This window comes from Rattus rattus, chromosome 8, assembly GCF_011064425.1.
Source record: "Rattus rattus isolate New Zealand chromosome 8, Rrattus_CSIRO_v1, whole genome shotgun sequence".
NCBI lineage: Eukaryota > Metazoa > Chordata > Mammalia > Rodentia > Muridae > Rattus > Rattus rattus.
Genome location: NC_046161.1, coordinates 45,544,364 through 45,562,283, shown reverse-complemented (window position 1 = coordinate 45,562,283; position 17,920 = coordinate 45,544,364). Strand labels below are relative to the sequence as shown.

At 42.7% G+C, this 17,920-nt stretch overlaps 1 protein-coding gene across 1 annotated transcript in view; it reads right to left on the bottom strand.

Annotated features, from left to right (window-relative positions):
• Positions 1–724: 724 nt before the first annotated feature.
• Positions 725–17,920, bottom strand: part of Btg4 (BTG anti-proliferation factor 4) — a 67,338-nt gene continuing 50,142 nt past the window's right edge. The window contains exons 2-6 of the mRNA XM_032910355.1: positions 6,874–6,994; positions 3,697–3,895; positions 3,111–3,248; positions 2,345–2,543; positions 725–1,260 (exon numbers count right to left, since the gene is read on the bottom strand). Of these exons, the coding sequence (XP_032766246.1) occupies positions 1,018–1,260; positions 2,345–2,543; positions 3,111–3,248; positions 3,697–3,869 (753 nt within the window). The 5' untranslated portion in view covers positions 3,870–3,895; positions 6,874–6,994 and the 3' untranslated portion in view covers positions 725–1,017. The remainder of the gene's footprint in view (positions 1,261–2,344; positions 2,544–3,110; positions 3,249–3,696; positions 3,896–6,873; positions 6,995–17,920) is intronic.

Here is a 17,920-nt window from a genome sequence, read left to right as displayed (position 1 = left end):
AGGGTTGTGTGTTGTTTCATGAACATCAAATAAAACCAGACTTAAATGCTGAGTGGGTAGCCCCTCTAAGACGGGTCTCTTACCTATCTGTGTGTTCTTTTAAGATTTGGACGTTTACATGTTTGGGCAAGGGCATGTAGCTGACATGGTAGGCATGTGGGGATCAGAAGACGACTTCTGGGAGTCAATTCTCCCCTCCCACCATGTGCGTCCTGAGAGTAGAACTCAGGTGACAGGCTTGACAGCAAGTCCCTTTATCCTACTGAGCCGTCTGGAAGCCCGGATACCATTCTTAAATCTGTATATATGCAGAGTCTATCTGCAACATGGCCACCGTTTAATGTTACTAATGGTCACATGAGGCTAGCTAATAGGAATTTTTATTTATTTCGGTAGTGCATTTCTTGGCTTAGTTTGAAGACTTTATAAGAAGCAAGTATCACTTTTATAAAATAGATCATATCAGTAAGTCTATTGACATATATTTAGTCATAAGTCAAACTTTTCAAAAAACATAAAAAGGGATTTATTTCGAAATTACCTGATTTATAAAACAGACTGGTTACAACCAAAAATGATTGAGTCCAGAGGGGTTTTTCTGTCAGGATCAATCTTCCTTAGTTGAAAAATCTACTTTTAAAACAAGGACTAAGGAAGGAATAAGACTTAAAACTTTCTTGCAACAAACTGAACTAGGAGTTTGTTAAAAACACAAGAGTATTTATTTCAAGTCTTTCTTCCTAAAATTCATTTTATTTTATCACAGGCAATATCTTCATTCTATCACTTTACTAGGCACATATATTCACTAGTGTTCATAAAACGTTACATAAAGTAAAATGAGAATTAAAAGTAGCTAAAAGTCAGGTGGCAATCTGTGTGCACGGACGGCCTTGTACACTCACATCCCTGAAGCAGTTCTGTGTGCAAGGGTGGCCTTGTGTGCTCACATCCCCGAAGCAGCCGTTTGTTTTGTGTGTTGTGTTTTTTTACTGGGAGTATTTCTTAGCTCTAGCCTCATTTTTGCTTTCGGGAAGACAAGGCCTCTCCTCCAAGCTCGCCTGGTGCTGTCTGACCACTGATCATCTGTGTGTTGACCCAGTGATACCTGTCCACCCGATGCCCAGCATGCCTGCACCACTTCGAGTTCTTGGGCATTGGGTGGTAAGCAGCCCCCAGGAGGCAGCCATGACCATCTGCCAAATGCTTTCTGCGGGGGAGGCAGAGCCACGGCTGGAAGGGCGGTTTGAAGTTTTCAACCTGGGAAGGAAAAAAAGACAGGGAAAACAATTTATGAAGATCACTGGACTGATAGGCGGCAGCTCTTGAGACTATATGCCCATTTCTCAGAAGGGAATCCCTTGAAAGCACGGGGATTGCAAACCAAGAAGTCAAAGCGTCACCTACAGGAGATTCCCGGCATCTTACATGCCTTGAGGATCATCACTAAGTTTTCTCTATCTTTGAAAGATGATGTTTCTTCTTCTGTGTATTTGTACGCTTTGCTGGAGTTGTGTATCTATACCGTGTATGTGCCTGGTGCCCATTGAGGTCCGCAGAAGCCAGAAGAGGGCGTCAGATCACCCAGGACTGGAGTTACAATTGGTTATAAGCCACAAACGTGGGTGCTGGGAGGAACCTGGGTCCTCTGAAATAGCAGCCAGTTCCCTGAACTGCTAAGCTAATTCTCCAACACCTAAAATGAATTCTTAAATAAAACTAAAACCATTTAAGCTGTGTTATAGTAAAGCCTTAGAAAGCTGAGGTAGGGGGATAAAAAAAAGTTTATGGCCTTCTTGGGGAAATTAGTGAGACTTATCTCTCAGAAAAGCAAAAAAAGCAAAAAAAAAAAAAAGGTCACCAGAGAGGACAGAAAACAGGGCTCAGCATATAAATAGGCACCTATGATGCTAGGTTCATTTTGAATAAAACCTATTAAAGGTGTGAGGAGGTACACACAGTTCACAGAACTCAAGCAGGTGGATCATAAACTGGAGGCCAGCCTGGGCTATTTAGGAAGTCTCAAACTTTAAAAAACAAAGAAAAAACAAAAACAAACAACACCCAAAGCACTAAATAATACGATTCAACCTGAAGTTAATGTAGAAGGAAACCCAGCTGCTTTCAAGTGCCCTGTGAAGAAATAGGGCAACAAAAGATCATGTTACTTTCAAGAACTCAGCCAAGGGGCAAAAATATTCAAGGGGTAGGGAGACGGAAAAGATTCTGTTGAATACTGATGCCAGGAAGAGGACTTATCTTTAGCATTTCCCTGGTTTCTGCTCCTTTTAGAATGTTCTAGAACAGAGAGAAGGTACGTATACTGCACACAACTGCACACAACCTGGTAGATGCTCTTGGGGTTGTTCACTTTGGGGATGGCCTGGGCCTCCCTGCCGCAGCTCTCCTCATCAGAAGATGCGCCGGGAGAGCAGTCTCCTGTGGCTCTGTTAACTGCACAGCTGACGTTCTGAGCTAATTCCCAGTTCTCCCATCTACCTTTAAAAGAAGCAATTGTGAAGGGATGCTTTTTCTCACCATACCTAAGTAGGGAAAGAAAATACTCATTTAGAGATGCAACTCACAAATCTATCTCTATTTCAAAGGTCCTCCCTCTTTTTTTAAAAAAAAAAAAAAAAAAAGCATATTGAATGATATTATAACCCGAAGCTCCTAGGATGGTACAGTTAGGGGCAGATCCTGTAACCATATCCTTTAATTGGTCAGAAAGAAAAGAAGAAAACGAAAAAATCCTCTTTGTTTCTCTTGGGTCAATCAATGGAATGAATTGACCACCGTGTTAGAGGATTGCTCTGACTTCTGGAGGCTTCCTACGGTACTTAAAAATTGTAAACCCACAGTATGCAATGGGTTGCAATGACCCAAGTCATACAGCAAATACACTACAGGGCCTTTGTGTTTGCTAAGTCAACCATTCCTAATGGAAATGTGTGTTGGCCAGTAAAAGTTTGCACCGGAAACTATGATCCAATAGTGTCCTTGTTGCTAAGCCAATGTGTTGGGCATCATCTTTTCTAAAGGTACACGGAGCTGGCTAAACCACCTCAGGTTTCTGGGGACACCAAGCATACGACCACGAAATTACTCACCTACAGCACACCTCAAAGGGATCGACCCATATGGTCATCTCCTTTGGAAGTCCCAGATGAAAAAAATTCACATTACTCTCAGAACAAGCCCTTTCTAAAACAGGGTCTTTATTCTCATTGTTGTTTATCCTGATACACCTGAGGAGGAGACAGAGCAAGAAAGGGCAAGTAAGGCATGTTGACGAATATTTCAGCAGAAGTCACACACCACGGACATAGCTCTTGCCCTACCCACACCTTCAAATCCTCCTCTACCCTGCAAGCTTACGAATGAAAGTAAAACTTCATTAACTTGTGGGACAGCATGCCAGAATGGGTGTCACATTGTTAGGTCACCAGACGTTCACTGTCTTTTTTTTTTTTTTTTTTTGTAAACAAATGAAAAACTCTCTAGGGCACCTAGATACACAGGTCTGTGGCACTCACCCATACATCACCCATCACACCTCCCTAAGCCGAGTTCAAACAAATCCACAGAAGCCCATCAAAGCCCCCTTACTTGAAGACAGGCAACACAAGTTCTTGTGTTCCCTGCAGATGCTCTCCGTGACTGATTCCTCCCTCCCCAGGCCACACGAGCTCTCACCTAAAAGCCTGCCCCTTAGAAGGGCAGTCAGGGTGCCAGTGACCTCTGTACTTTTCAAACAAGACAGTCATCAGCTTCAGCGCGAAGGTTTCTATCTGCTGGGTACTCAGTTTCTCGTGCTTTTTCGCCAGTCTTGTGACAAAAAAAACTGCTGTTGCAATTTCATCTCTCATGATTCCAAAGCAGTCTGGGTAGGGACCTGAAGCCACGGGAAGAAAGCAAGGCAAGATCACAGAGGCGCCAAGGTTTAACTGAGCAGCAAGAGTTAATTGCCAGCCGGAGCTTTTCTATGCCTTAAACTTAAATCGGTTTTTGTTTGTTTGTTTTTGTTTTTGTTTTTTTTGAGAGGGGAAAAAGTCCCCAGGGAACTAAGACTATCCACACAACAGAATAAATACATCTTCAGTCTTGGAGTCTTCAGGCTTTTCTAAAAGAGAAACGGTGTGTTTAAAGTTTATAGAGCACTTCACCAATCAAGAAGCGGCCTAAGTACCAAGCTGCCAACGTGGAGGGTGGTGGTGCATGCCACCTTTTAAGAACATACTTACAAAGAGTCAACTATCCAGGCTTCAGAGGACCACTGTTGGAAAAATGCGACTTACAAAACCGCACCGTTAAAGATTAATAAAAACGCATTACCCTTGCTATCAAGATTTCTCTGGTCTCTACAAAAAGTGGTCCAAGGTTAGAGTACCAGCTACATTACTTGCTGCCAACCTCGACCCACACCTGTTTGGGGAGGTTCAGGGCTGCTCCATATATGCCTGGCTGTTAAGGCTGATTGGCTGCTCGCCCTACACAGGTGCTATCTCTCCACTAGGATAATCACAGGCTTTCCCAAGGACTCATCTGATCCCCCCAGGGCAATTTTAGACCACCCTCTAAAGGGTTCAAAGATTTTCAAAATTGATTTACTTTTTTTTTGTTTTGCTAATAAATGTGACAACTTATGACAAATAGCAAAGATCTAGTCTTCTCCATTTCTATACAGCATACTTTCTAATAATTTCATCTTTGCCAACATAGTAAAGAATTTATTTAATAATTTATTTATTTACTTAAGTAAAGAATTTATTCTTGGATTTAAAAAAAAAAACCTAAGTCAATATTTTGTTACCCATCCTTATGTTGACTACATACTGGCTTTTTTTTTTTTTAATCAAATGTTCACTTGTAGAATGAGTAGACAAGTTGATTCTCAGTCATTCTCAAGAAGTAAATTAGTAGACTCCTGGTTAAAGCTTATTGATTTGCTTGTCAGAAAATCAGATTCTTAGATATTAACCTCAGATCTACTTAAGTGGTCTATTAAAGGCAAGGTATAGTCTACTACTCAATACTTAACCAGTTCCTCCAGATGATTCTTCATATTCAATTTCACGGGAGTGTGTGTGTGTGTGTGTGTGTGTGTGTGTGTGTGTGTGTAACCCACAATTAGTGGTCAGTTTCTTCAACAGTGAAAAAGAACTGACTCTCTAACCAGAAGACCTATTTCATATCCAAAAAGCTCCAAATAACAGCCAGACCTTGTCAGGAGACAAATCCATCACTTCAATGTTGTGCCTACACAACCACACTGGAACTACACAGATTGCAAGAAATCCTCTACCACAAGGGGATATTCTAAATGTGAGCTATCTGGCATGCCATGTCTTCCTATGGATGTACTGCTCAGAAAGTGCAGTGTAGCAAGCTCACATATGGGTGCACATCACACCGTGTGACAGACTCACATCCTCTGTGAAAGTATTTGCTCACAATGCTCCAGGTGTGTCAAGCTGATACGGACAGCTGTCAGCCTTGCCCTGACAACTGTGACAACTTGCCCATCAGGTGGCCTTCCCCTGATGCTCCAACATCACACACTCCCTCACACTGCGTCGGTGAGTCCACTTTTGTCAGAGATGCTACTACTTTTGTTGAGCCTTTCTCTTCCTGAACACCATTGATAAGTTGTGGGGGAGGGCAGAGGGGAGGAGAGGGAAGAGAGAGGGGAGAGGGGGGAGAGCTGGGAGGGAGGAAGCGGGGAGAGGGGAACAGGGAGAGGGGACAGGGAAGAGGGGACAGCGGGGAGAGGGGGGATTGGGGAGAGGGAGAAAGCAGGGAGAGGGGAGAGCAGGGCACAGGGGAGAGGGGGGAGAGGGGGAAGCAAGGAGAGTGGCGAGAGGGGAGAACTGGGAGAGGGGAGAGGAGAGAGCAGGGGAATGGGGAGAGGGGAGGAGAGGGAAGAGGAGAGGAGGGAGAGGGGAGGAGGAAGGGGGGGGGGAGAGGGAGAGAAAATGTCACAAAGCAAAACCCTCATTCTCATAATCTTGACAACTGGTTTCAATCTTCATAATTTTCAGTCTCCTACCAGTGAGTGTGAGGTTTAAATGCAATCTCCCAGGGTTGTTGTCAGGATTACCGTAGATGATTAATTACACCTGTCCAGAAGCGGGCAGGAGGGCAATAGGGAAGAAGGATAGAGAGAAGACACAAAGCAGCTATAAAATCAACATGGTGGGTTTGGATCTCAGTCCTCCAGGGCCTGACTTTAGCAAGTGATTCCACCACTCTGCCTCTCCATTCCCACAAGGACACGAAGGAGAACATGGCAGTGCCCTCTTTGAGGGGTTATCATGAGGATTAAGTATGAAATGCTTAGAGTAACACCTGGGACTCAGTAAATATTCTCTAAGTGTTAGATATTATTGCTTCAGCTCGCTACTTGACTGTGTCTTTATAGGGATCTGTGTGTAGAGTATTACATGGATGACCGCCTGGCATAAAACGCTAAAAGTTGCAGACTTTCTTAAAAACAAATACAAATCATTTTATACCTCTTTTATTCTGTCGTTTTTAGTGCTACATCAGCTAGGTAGAACAGAAAACTTCACATTGCAGCTGTCCTATCATATTTCACTGTGTTGGTTAACTGATCTGAAGCATTGAGAGGGGAGCTCAGAGACACGTGCACGCGCTAGGCAAGCGCTCAGCCAATGACCATGTAGTTCCTGTGCACCTGTTAAACTTGCATTAATGCTACAGTGAATTGAGATTTTGTCTTTCATCGACTATCTCTTCTGGCTTTCTGTCGTTTGTGCATTTAATAAGAATACCCCGCCCCCCGTGCCTTCCAAGATACAAGGTGAACAGAGTAAGACTGGGCAAAGGTTTTGACAAAGCCTTGGGCATTACCTCTTCCAATTGCCGTTTCCTTCTCTTCAAGCAACCGAGTCAGTCATATGCAGTGGAAAGAGTTGGGAGTAAAATGAAGATCTCGCCAATTACTTTCCAAATCCATCAACGTCTTCTTAATCTGCTAAGAGAATAGTAGTTTCATAAAAGAGGAAGGAATTTTAACCAGCCATGGCCCCCTTGTTCTAAGTAACCCCAGTTACTTAGAATAACAATCTCAAGATCGCTGGTGCCCAATCTAAGCTGCCTCCTCTCTTCAATGTTTATGAATGCCGACCCCTTTGGTTCAATTTGCAACAGCTCTGAAGGGCCAGACTTGTATCTCTATGGTTTCCCCAGAAAACAGGACAGGGCCCCTGATGCCACTTTGTCACTGATGGAGTCTCTGTCTACCCAAGCCTGTATTTTTCACTTCCCTGAGGCTTCCAACCTACAGCTCCCAATTCAGAGTGGGTTCTTACAGGACTCAAGTCTCAGACATTTGGCACTAGGCATATTCTGAAGAAGCAGAGTAGAAAGTGCAATTCGGGTCTATATGCTCACAGCCTGGCTGGAATAAATACCTCACAACTAGTGGTAATAGAATGTGGGCCTGGATAGCTCCTGGCATGTTGGAGTGGCGTGAGTGTCAAACTCGGTCGTGGTGGATTAAGATATAACACAGATGTTAGGGAATTGTCCTACATGTTAATATATACTCGATGCGTGAGAGGTGTGAAAATGTAAATGGTAGAGGACCACTGAGATAGAAAGAGAGCACTGAGATAGAAAGAGGCCACTGAGATAGAAAGAGAGCACTGAGATAGAAAGAGACCACTGAGATAGAGAGAGACCACTGAAATACACAGGAACCACTGAGATACACAGGGACCACTGAGATAGACGCCTGAGTACCTTGTGATCGAAGAATGACCACTTAAGGTTAATTCAGTTTGGTATTCATATGTCTACCATGTCCAGAACGTATGAAAGTAAAGCAAAAGTGAAACTGGGGTTTATATGACCTTCCACCCTCTCAGTAGCTTGCTTATTTCGGTCATCTATGATATATTTCTCATTCTTTACTTGTGACAGAGGCTCCCAAACTTCTGTGCTTTGGAATCACCTTAAAAACTCTGAAGACTGCTTCCTATCCCCTGGCACTGTGGTTGAATTGGAAATAAGCAAACACCCACGCATTAGTATTTGCGTTTAATTTAGGGATTACTTCGTTAGTTTCTACAAAACAATACCCATGTTAGATAAGGCCATTCATATTCGATACAGCGTGTTCCCCCTTTAAACGTGGGTAAAATTAAGTGTCATGTTTCTACACCGACATGACTATTAGTATCTGCAAACACCAACTCAACTCGGTGAAGTGCGTCACTTTTTTCCAAGGTTGATAGCCTAACTAAAGTTCCAGAAATTCAAATTTTATGGAGACCGATCGCAGAATGTCCAGCAGCAACAGCAGCAACAGCTCTCCCAGGCTGTCAGTCATTTGAATAAAACTGTAGAGACACCAGTTCTCAACACCAAAAGCTCCCCAACTGCTGTAACGTACAGCACAGGAAACGGCCATTAACGCAAGTATCACCTTGCTGTCGGGGAGATTTTAAATTTTATGTTACATAGCTAATTACCCAACAACGCCTTGAGATTATTGTAGTTCACACGAACCATTCTCGTCTTCTCTTGCCATTTGCCAGGCTAGCATTTGCGAACAGAGTTTTTAATTGTGTTAGAAATGGCAAAGCTAAAAATTCAGACGTCATGCGTTATTGCTGAAGTAGAACCTGCCTCTCAATTCAAGGCAAGGCAGACAGCAAACACACGCTCTTTGCCTTTGGAAATGCCTTCTGTTTGCATTATTAAATTAGTGATGCCTTGTGCTTAATCATTCTTTTCTGCTTTCTCCTTCCCAGATGACAAGCTGTTTGGCTACCCCTGAGCCGGTGGGGCACACGCACTGGTGAGGTTTTGAGCCTTCCCCTAACATTATTTTCTGAACAGGTCCAAGCAGGCCTTGGAAGGTGTGACTAGAATCATATAATGACAAGGTACTTATATTTCAGGAGAGAACAATCAAATAGAGAATAAACATTACCCAATACTCCCTTCAGTTACTTATGACTTCAAACACCGGACCTCTGTTTCCTCCCTCACATGGATGATGTCTGCCTCTTCTGCTTTCCCAACACTGGCAGGTTTCCTACCGGCTGCCCACTAACATGAGACACTGCTGTGCGTCAAGAAGGTCAAAGGAACACAAAACTCCACCTTCCCTTCCAACAGATTTGTAAGGAAGAGGAGGAAAACAAACATATGCACGGGCTATTGTTCGAGTACGGTGTTTTCAAAATGGGATGCTCTCAAAATGGCTCCAAGTCCTTAGTAACCAAGGAAATATTGAAATGAGGAGCTCAGTGAAGTCAGGGCAAAACAACACACTGATTAGTTAAGACTAAAATTGAATGTCCAGTGACAACCGAATGCCCAGTACTAAATGTCTATTGAAAGGATGTGAGGGGGATAATGACGTGGCTCAGTAAGTAAGGTCACCTGTCACCAAGACTGATGACCTGAGTTCAAAGCCCAGGACCCACATGGTAAAAGGTAGAGGATGGCGGACCATAATTTCCTCTTACTTTCCCATGCTATAGTTTACATATGCCCACACATATAAATAAATGTGACCTTAAATAATTTTATAAAGAAGAGCTAATAAGAGCTTAGATCCAACGTGGGCCAGCCTAAGCAAATCTCTTAATTCACTGGTGGCCAGATTTTGTGATTTTGGTTTGGTTTGGTTTGAGATCATCTCCTTATGTAGCCCTGACTGGTTCAGTACTTACTGTGTAGATCAGGTTGGCCTCAAATTGCAGCGATCTTTCTCTCTTTATCCTCCCAAGTGTTGAGAAAACAGGCACGAACCACCATGCCCACTTTTAACCTCACTGAGCTAGAAAATGCTGAAATTTAAAGGACAAAAAAAAAAAAAAAAAAAATCTGTCCACCGTTCATGTGTAATGTCTAAAGTTCCCATTATAAGATTCTGTTTAAGATTCTATCTTTTAAGGAATTCTTTTTTAAAATGTCAGACTAGATATCCATAGAACATAATCCTGGTATTCTGACCCTCGGTGTTTGGTAAGATGGCTAAGCCTGGGTAGGTGCCACAGAATGTGGGGGGAAGGGCACTCCAGGCTCTTTGAATGACAATGAAAGAATGGGGTGGTATGAGAGATACACTTTCCTTTGTGGAGTAGAACACAAAAACGGCCTTGTGCAAAGACGTTTCCAAAACTCAATTTCTCCATATTAAAATACTGAGTTCAGCCTGACTGACAAGGCAAGGTACAGTCAAACCCCAAAATGCATCAATTAAAAAGTTAAGCATTGAGGCAGCAGAGCTAGCTCAGAAGTTAGGAGTGCTTGGTGCTCTTGCAGAGGACCCGAGTTCAGTCCCCAGCACCCAAGTTGTTGGGCAGCTCACAGCCACCTGCAACCCCAGCTCCAAGAGATCTGGATGTAATCTTCTATCCTTCTGAAGCACCCACACACGTGGCATTTACACACGCACACACACACACACACACACATACGCACGTACGCACGCACATGCACACACACACATCAAAATAATAAATCTTTTATTAACAAGTGAAGTGTGATTTGGTCCTACTTTTTTTTATTTTAATTAAACTTTATCTATAAATTAAATTTATTTACGATCATAGTAGGTTAAGACAGGACTGTGAACTTTATTATAATTGCTAAAGCAAATTGTACAAGTCAGTGTGTTTCACAGAAGTGTTTTACCCTTCCCACACCTCTTAAACTGCCTGTTCTCTCAGGTTTCTCCTTTTTAGTTGCCACGTCTTTCTGTGTCTAGCTAATTTCACATAATATGATATTCCCAGTTTCTATCCATTTCCCTGAAAATGCCATGATTTCATTCTTTCTGGCATAATATGTAATATACATATATTATATATGGACTATATAATATTGTTATATATATACATATATATATATAATATAATTTTCTGTTCATCCATTGATAGGCACCTAGGCTGATTGTGCATCTTGTCTATAATGTATCAAACCTCAGTAAATATAGCCATTCAGGCATTTTACTTCAGAAAAGTACTTTCAAAAATACCTAAACTGAGCATTAAATTTGATGGATTTATGAAATAATGAACACAATTATAATCAGCCCTAATTAATCTTTTGACACAGAGTCTCACTGTATAGCCCTGGATGGCCTATAACTTACTATGTAGACCAGGCTGGCCTGAACTCACAGAGATCTGCCTGTCTCTGCTTCCCGAGTACTGAGAAGGCATGTGCCACCATATTGGGCTCCTATTGAATTTCTTTAACATCCATTCCTTAAATTGTAAGTTATATTTCTAGGCTCATTTATTCATTTGCAAATGCATGTCCCTGCTAATAAGAGTGGGGGTGGAATATAAATGTTTTAGCAAAAATTCACTGTCAGTGAAAGCTTATCTCTGGTAACAAAATACGAAGCATTAATTCCTAAAACAATGAATTATTTTATACTCTCTATATAAACCCAATTTCATTGAATTCAAACTGCAGTGAAAGATATTCCAATAATTTTTGAAACATAATTCCCAAATTGCAAGTTAAAAAACCAAAACAGGGGGGTTGGGGATTTGGCTCAGTGGTAGAGCGCTTGCCTAGCAAGCGCAAGGCCCTGGGTTCGGTCCCCAGCTCCGGACAAAAAAAAACAAAAAACAAAACAGGGCAGTCAAAGCAATTCAGAGTGTGAGGAACTGTGTATACACACAATGTACACTAATGCAATCAATGTGTCTGTGTGACAACGTTGGATGTTGTCTTAATCACGTAATGAAAAGTGTTGGTGGTTGATATTTTTATTAATGGAAGATACTAACTATAAACTGAATATATTGAGTCCAGAAAAAAAGGAGAGAAGAAAAAGAAAGAAGATGAGCTAAAGGGACCTTGGGATATTCTCCTGGAGGTAGGCTTGAGCTTTAAACATGCTCTGGTTGAGCTGAGAGGGGAGAAGACAACGTTAAGTTCACCTACACATAAACACAAGGGACTACTTGAGATACGCATTATGAGTTTAGAGGAAATAAAGAGATGAGTTATATAATTGTTCAACTATATGCATGTTCCATGCAGGAATCAAAGGGGCTAAATGAGGACAGTAAAAACAATAGCAGTGAATACGTGAGAAAGGCAGATACTGTTTTCATGCTTGTAAATCAATTCGTTGACAGGTAGTTTCCTATTTGGGCTTCCTACAGTTAAGAATACATGCTAGACCTCGTAAGGAAAATAAATTCCTCAGCAGCACACTCAGACAACCAGCTCTGAAACCCCCAAATTACTTTTCCAAAAGATTTTTCCAGGAAATCTCCCTGAGATCTGCTTAAGTGACAGAAGCCAGTCTACAGGTCAGGGAAGTTCATCTGTCTGCATACACCTTGGAGAAGACCGTCTCGCTTAGCATGTATTTGGGTTCAATCCCAGCTTTAAAAAAGGAGGGGAGGGCATTCCACTGTAGATTGCCTACTTCATCGTTCCTCAGTGAACCATAACAGGCAAGAATACGCTACCACGCCCTTCGGAGACCTCATCCGACTCTTTGACTTTAATTTTCACAGTTGCAGAAAACTGCTAATCCTTTTAATCCTGACTTCTTTCCAGAATTCCAGCTGAAATACTTACCCTCATTACGATGTTCTTCCATAGCCTGAACCCAGCCTTGCTTAGACCCAAGCTTGTTATAAACATCCTCTGACCCTGAGTTCCCCTCAGCTCTTCAAACTTGTCCCTGGGAGTTGGCAACTCATCTTGTTAACTTGTTAATCAGACGCCAAATCCTATACATTCTCTTTCACAAATTCTGTATGTCCTCTATCACTCCATATCTAGATTTGTTAAAAAATCATCTCCTCCACTGAAGCTTGGCCTCCTCTGTAATCCATGATACTTTAATCCCCATAAACCAACATACACTTTGTATATATCAGAAGCTCTCCAGCCAGAAGAATGACATTCAAAGTCCCTATGCTAACATGTCTAGTTTCCCACACCTACCCCCTATAATAATCCAGTTAATGCCCTCTGTTTGTCCTATATTTTGGTGTTTTTTCTTATGCTTTCCCCAAATGTTGACAATAACAGAATTAGCATGAGAATTCAAGATTTTTCAAGCACTTACCAACCTAAGTACTTATACATTCAATATATTTTATGTGATGTAAATGTATTATCTAAGCATTTTATGCATTAATATAATTTATACTTTAATGTGATTGTTAATGTGATTAACATAATTTAATTATCTTAATTATCTATGCAAACAAGCTGTCCATCCCTCCGATTACACCACATCTTTGGAGACCGTTGATTCGTAGAGATAGGAAATACTCGAGAATTGTTTCTGAGGGAGTAATTACGAACAGCCCCAACAACCGGAATTAGGAAGTTATTTTGTTAGATTGTTCCTATTTTGTTAGATGGTTAGAACATTTGATACTGAAAGCACCACTATTGGTTAATCAATAAAAAATAAGCAAGAAGCTAATTAAGAACTCTTCCTAATGAACCAGAGGTATAGAGCTGCTGGCAGCTCATTCTAGCTCAGACCAAAGCCCCCTGTGATGAAAGAGATTCATTGATTTGTAATTATTCAAAGGCTAAATTGACTAGTATCAATATAAACTAGTTCCTACTACCATGAATACTACCATGAATATTAGCATGGTCATCTGACATGATAGTCTGCATAAAAACAACATGGTTTTATTTCCTGGGGAATTATGCATGTTTAAAATGTTTTAGAAGAAGCTGCTGAAGTCCATTGCCTTCTAATTAGTGTCCTCCACTCCTTCCTCCCTAACAAGAACCTTCGAAATGCTGCAGAGATAGCCTGCAACAGGGAGGTGGCATCGAGAAGATCAAGAGCTCATGTAGACATGATGTGTTTGTGTGTGCTGACAGGAGGAAGTCATCTTTTATACATGAGTCATACATTAAGCCAAGATACATTTACCAGATTCGCATAGGAAGTTCTGGCTTTTGATACTCTTCTGGTTTCCTACCATCTCCTCAAAGGTCCAACCCCATTTCCCAGATCAACAAAAGCCCAGAAATTAAAGCAGTTAACAATTCCTTCTCAAGGTGCCTTCCTGGACCTATCTAACGAAATGTAATCTTCTGTTTGGGCATTTTAACCACACCACAGGCATTCTTACTTAGATTAAAGCATGAGTCTCCCTGGTCTCTCGACATGCCCAGGCATGACCAGCAGATGCAATGAGATCCTTGGAGTTTCTCTAGTAACTGCAGGCCGGAATCAACAGCCACCCTAAGAGCATGCATTCTTTCCCACTGGTGTTTTCTAACAGAACCAGAGCGCACACATTTCTTATCATCATTTCGCTTTTTGCCATTGAAGAAAAAAAAATGTTTATGGTCTAAATGTCAAGACAGCTTATGCGATTATAGCTTTGGATGGCAGAAATAAAACTCAGGTAAGACATTTAAGATGCAACTAATAATCAGAGGGGAAAACCCCTCAGCTAGGTGGAAGCATTATAGAGTAAAATTGAGCAAAATGCAAAATAAATGGTTTTATAATGATGTCCTCCTAAAATGTATAACTCTTCACAGTGTTAATGGGATGGAGACTATTTCTACTAGTTTTATTTATATTTGGACATTTAAATGACTTTTTGTAGCACACAACATTATGCCTTCCCCAAATACAGGAAGACTGAATACAAGATATAGTTCTTTACAAGTGTCTTTCATAAGTTAATTTTATAATTATCTGGCATTTTCTACCTCATTCTTGATTCCTTTCACTTGTCTTCATGAAACAAATTATGATTTTGAAGGAAAAACCATTCTGTCTTTTACTTTCAAAGATAATGTTAAAATATACACAAGTTTATTCTTGGGAAGTGCTTGTGTTTTAATGGTTTGCCGTTGGAATTTGTGTTGAATGTTCCTGATGAACATTCATGTAATTAGTGGCATCTACAAGATCATTTGCTGGGCTTACAGGTATCAGTGTATAGCTAAGAAATTTCCCCTTATAGACTGCAAGCCTTTTGGATCAATGCAAATGAGTATTATACAGTATACATGAAGACCACAGTCTGGGATGGCTACTTCCTACTGAATTCCACAAAGTTTGCAATCAGAGAATATTGTATGTCCTCTTTGGGCTCATTAATTAAAAAGAAAGATTAAATTAACGAAATATTAGTGGGGATGGTGCAGAAATGCTGTCACTGCCCCCTAAGCGCCTCCTATTCTGAATATATGCAAACACGCACCCATCATCAGATGTCAAGAGCAAGGAAAACGTAACTGCCACAAGGCATAACTTCTCGGGCTTCCACAAACCTCATTCTTAATGTCCAGATCTACCCTTGCTTCAAGGATCTGAACTCCCACCTCCTCTGTTAGCTCTTGACACACCTCCCACCCTCATTCCCCTACGTTTCTATTAGGAAAAATCTATCAGTTTAGCGACTTCATACTGTCTGGAATAGTAAACGTGTTCACATTTTGTTGCCACCTAGACTGTCTGATGGGTGGTAAAACGAATGCCCTTTAGGTGCTGAGTATGTAGCAAATATTTTAAATAAAACAGGAGCCGGAAGCAGGAATAGATGTCCTCAAGGCTCATGGTGAAATCACCAAAACTATGACTTTGATCTTATAAGGGCCACAACTCTGACCTATCAACAAGGGTGTTGGTTCAATGTTTAACCAGAAGAGCGGCCCTCACCTCACTGCATGGCCCTGTAAGAGGTAGTCAGTCCTAAGAAAGAACTCGGGTATTGGCAAGGGCAGTGCTGCAGGTAAGAGTGCCCAGGCCTGCTAATGCAGGAAGGCTCGAGATGAGATGCCTGGGAAACTGTTTCTGAGGATGGGCATGAACAGTGAGGAGGCTTGGGGCTCCTTGGGCAATAGAGAAGGAGAGATGGATGTAGGTCTTTGCGCTTCTTTCTTCAATGTAGTATTAAGTACAGTATGAAGACAAACTTCTCAAGAATCTGTCCATCTCCCGGGCCCCTTCCCAGGAGGCTCTGCAGGAGCCCGCCCATTGCCCCTTCTGGTAGCTTCTGCCGCCCCTCCCCCACTCGCCCCGCCCCCTCGGCCTCGGGGTTCCAAGGGCGGTTGGTCGCAGAGCCACGGTCACTCGGCCAGTAGGAGCTGCAGGGCGCGCGGGCTGGACCGAACCGGCTCTAGAGTTGGGTCTGGAAGCCGTGGAGAAGTTAACGGAGACGGGTCAGACCCGGCGTGAGGGAGAGCAGGACTCCGGCCCGATGCCCTGGGGTTGGGGCGGAGCGGGAGGGTCTCGGGGGACTGCGGGGACACGGGGCCCTGGCGCCTGGGGGGTCACCTGGGGTCGCTCTCGGCCCTGCGGGTTGTGGAGGGGCCCCGGGAGCTTGAGGCACCTCTCGCTGCGCCACCCTCGCCTGTCGACCGCGGCGAAAGGGGGCGAGGGACCCGACCCTCGGGAGCTGCCGCGGCGGGCGCCCGGTGCTCGGTTTGTAGGCAGTGTAATTAGCTGATTGTAGTGCGGTGCTGACAATCACTAACTCCACTGCCATCAAAACAAGGCACAGCATCACCCGCCGCCCGCGGGAGGAGAAGCCGGCGGCTGCAGCCCCACTGACTCCGCAGAAAGCGGAGGCCGGAGCCAGGATGCGTCAGCGAGGGGCCCGGAGCACGAGGTCTAAGTGCAAGTAACCCTCGGAGACCGGCGGCTTCCTTTAGGGACCGTTCGGCTGGCTACCTGTGTGTACGAGCCAGGGCAAAAAAAAAACAAACAAAAAAAAAACGTTTCGGTGATGTGTAAAGAGAATCGGTATACACCGGCCTTAACATTAAAAAAAAAAAAAAAGGATGCCAGGAAGAGCCCCCCAGAACAGTTCCTGCTGCGTGCTGTGATTCACTGCCTGATTTCCACTTCTGAGAAAGCTATCACCAAGGCAGCGACTAGAGTCAACCACTGCTTGGCTGAGGATTCGCTGGTCACAACCACTGTCTGAGAGCACCAACCAAAGACTGCAGGCTTTTTTCTCTGAGTCTAGTTACTAGGCAGTGTAGTTAGCTGATTGCTAATAGTACCAATCACTAACCACACAGCCAGGTAAAAAGACTGAAATTCCTCCGACAGAGCCTCCTGTGCATCGTCATTTTGGTGAGGACAGAGCCACAGGGAAATAGCCTTACCATCTATTACCTATTAGTAGTTTAGGAGAAAAAAACACGCTAGCCCTTAGCTGCTAAGTATACAATGTATCAATATGTGTGGGGTACATTTTTGGTGGTATTTTAGATATATTGGAAAATAGAAATAATTACCCCTTAGCTGATTTGGTCATTATATTGACTTGTGATTATTAATCTTTGGACTTTGCCTGACACTATATTTTATTAATAACACTCTAAAAAATAAAGCTCCACGAAAATCTTCAGCTATCGTGTCCATTTCTTTCTCCAAAAACTGGCTTTAGGATCTCCATCTCAGCTCCTGTCACCCCCTAAAGTAATTTAAATGGTCAGTTGCTATACAGACAAAATCTCCAGGGTAACGTCTCACACATGATTGTGAACCTGAAAGGGTGTGTTCAATGTTTTCATTTTTCTCGGGGTGGGGGGAACTCAGCCCCCTTTACGGGGTATATTTTTAAGGTGATAACAGTTCTCTAGGCAACTTGTGGTGGGAATAATTAGTGAACATTATTTAAAACCATATACCTTGTTTCCTAAGGTTTGTAATAAAAGATTTAAGAGGTTTTAAATCACAAAAGCTGTATCCATGGGTACCTCTCGGCCCAGTTCTAGACTAGGACATTATGCAGATGTATCAGTGAAGACCCGAGAACTTCCCGAGTTGAGTGCGGAGGGAGCCTTGGCAATCTTGTCCAAAAGAGGCAGGCGCTTTTTAAAGTTCACATTATTGGGCTATTTGGGGGAGGAGGGGACGCTGGTTGAGGATCTAAGACACTCCAGGATTGTACACATC